At 43.0% G+C, this 1192-nt stretch overlaps 1 protein-coding gene across 1 annotated transcript in view; it reads right to left on the bottom strand.

Annotated features, from left to right (window-relative positions):
* The window catches only part of MDN1 (midasin AAA ATPase 1), a 181737-nt gene that overhangs the window by 160410 nt on the left and 20135 nt on the right, over positions 1–1192 (bottom strand). Inside the window, exons 4-5 of the mRNA XM_012809944.2 lie at positions 849–956; positions 577–769 (exon numbers count right to left, since the gene is read on the bottom strand). Of these exons, the coding sequence (XP_012665398.1) occupies positions 577–769; positions 849–956 (301 nt within the window). The remainder of the gene's footprint in view (positions 1–576; positions 770–848; positions 957–1192) is intronic.

Genomic DNA, 1192 nt, shown 5'->3' on the forward strand with positions numbered 1-1192 from the left:
AGCAACCTCCAACTCTTGGGCTCAAGTGAGTCTCCTGCCTCAGCCTCCCAAGCAGCTGGGACTACAGGTGCCCGCCACAATGCCCGGCCATTTTTTGGTTGCAGCCATCATTGTTGTTTGGCGGCCCGGGCTGAGGATTCGAACCCGCCACCTTAGGTGTATGTGGCTGGCGCCTTAGCCGCTTGAGCCACAGGCGCTGAGCCTAAGCCTAAGAGTTTGACTAAGGTTCCTATAAGCAAGGATGACACGATCAACCCTAGGGTGACAGAGTGAGCCTTTGTCTCAAAAAAAATAAATAAATAAAAGCAAACAAGACACGTGGAAGAGCACTGCTGGAGTCAAAGGCATTGCATACACATCATTGCAGTTTCTAATTTCATAATAAACAGAGACAAAGGGACTACAAAGGAAAGTCCAAGGTGAATTTCTCTTAATTTCTCCATGTACACTTCCAAAAATGGAAAAGCAATTAAACAAACTCAACTAGGCTCATACCTCCTATAATAAATGAGTCCATACAAAGAGCCTGATGTTGAGAAAAGAGAAGGGGGCTTGGCCCTACTGCTGACAACGCACCTGCTCCCCGGGGGCTGGAGGCTGCCTAGGCAGCACCACACCACAGACAGCTGTCACTCTGGAGGAGAGGTCAGCTGAAACAAGGTGTCCCTGTAAGTACTGCTGTTCCTTCTCCATACTCCACAGAGAGGCTTCTGGACTGGCCAAAACCAAGGCCTTCTCCAAATCTTGCAACTGGGCCTCTTCTAGTAACCTAAAGGAAAGGAGGATCTCATCAATGATTTTACTACACATAAAACCCACAGCAGAGCCTCTAGGAAGCTCCTGCTTACCTCAACCTGAAATGGATCAATTCATCACTATTAAAAATCTTCTTAAGGAATGATAATTTGTGCTCTTCATTCATACAAGTGACCAATGCAAGACAATTGGCTGTATACCTGGAGAAAAAAGTATGTAAATTCAGTTGATCCACAGTGATTATTAAGTATAATAAATTTCTTAAAAATAATAAAATTTACTAGCCAACTGAAGACTAGGAAAGAAAATCTTAAAGAATTATTACAACACACATTTAACAGCAGAAAAGACAAGTCAGGCACAATGACTTCACTTCATGGAACATGAAAAATCTATCATTTCCTCTAAAAGGCACATGATTTTTTTTTTTTTTTTT

Source organism: Otolemur garnettii, unplaced genomic scaffold, assembly GCF_000181295.1.
Source record: "Otolemur garnettii isolate 467f Iridium unplaced genomic scaffold, OtoGar3 scaffold00118, whole genome shotgun sequence".
Lineage (NCBI taxonomy): Eukaryota > Metazoa > Chordata > Mammalia > Primates > Galagidae > Otolemur > Otolemur garnettii.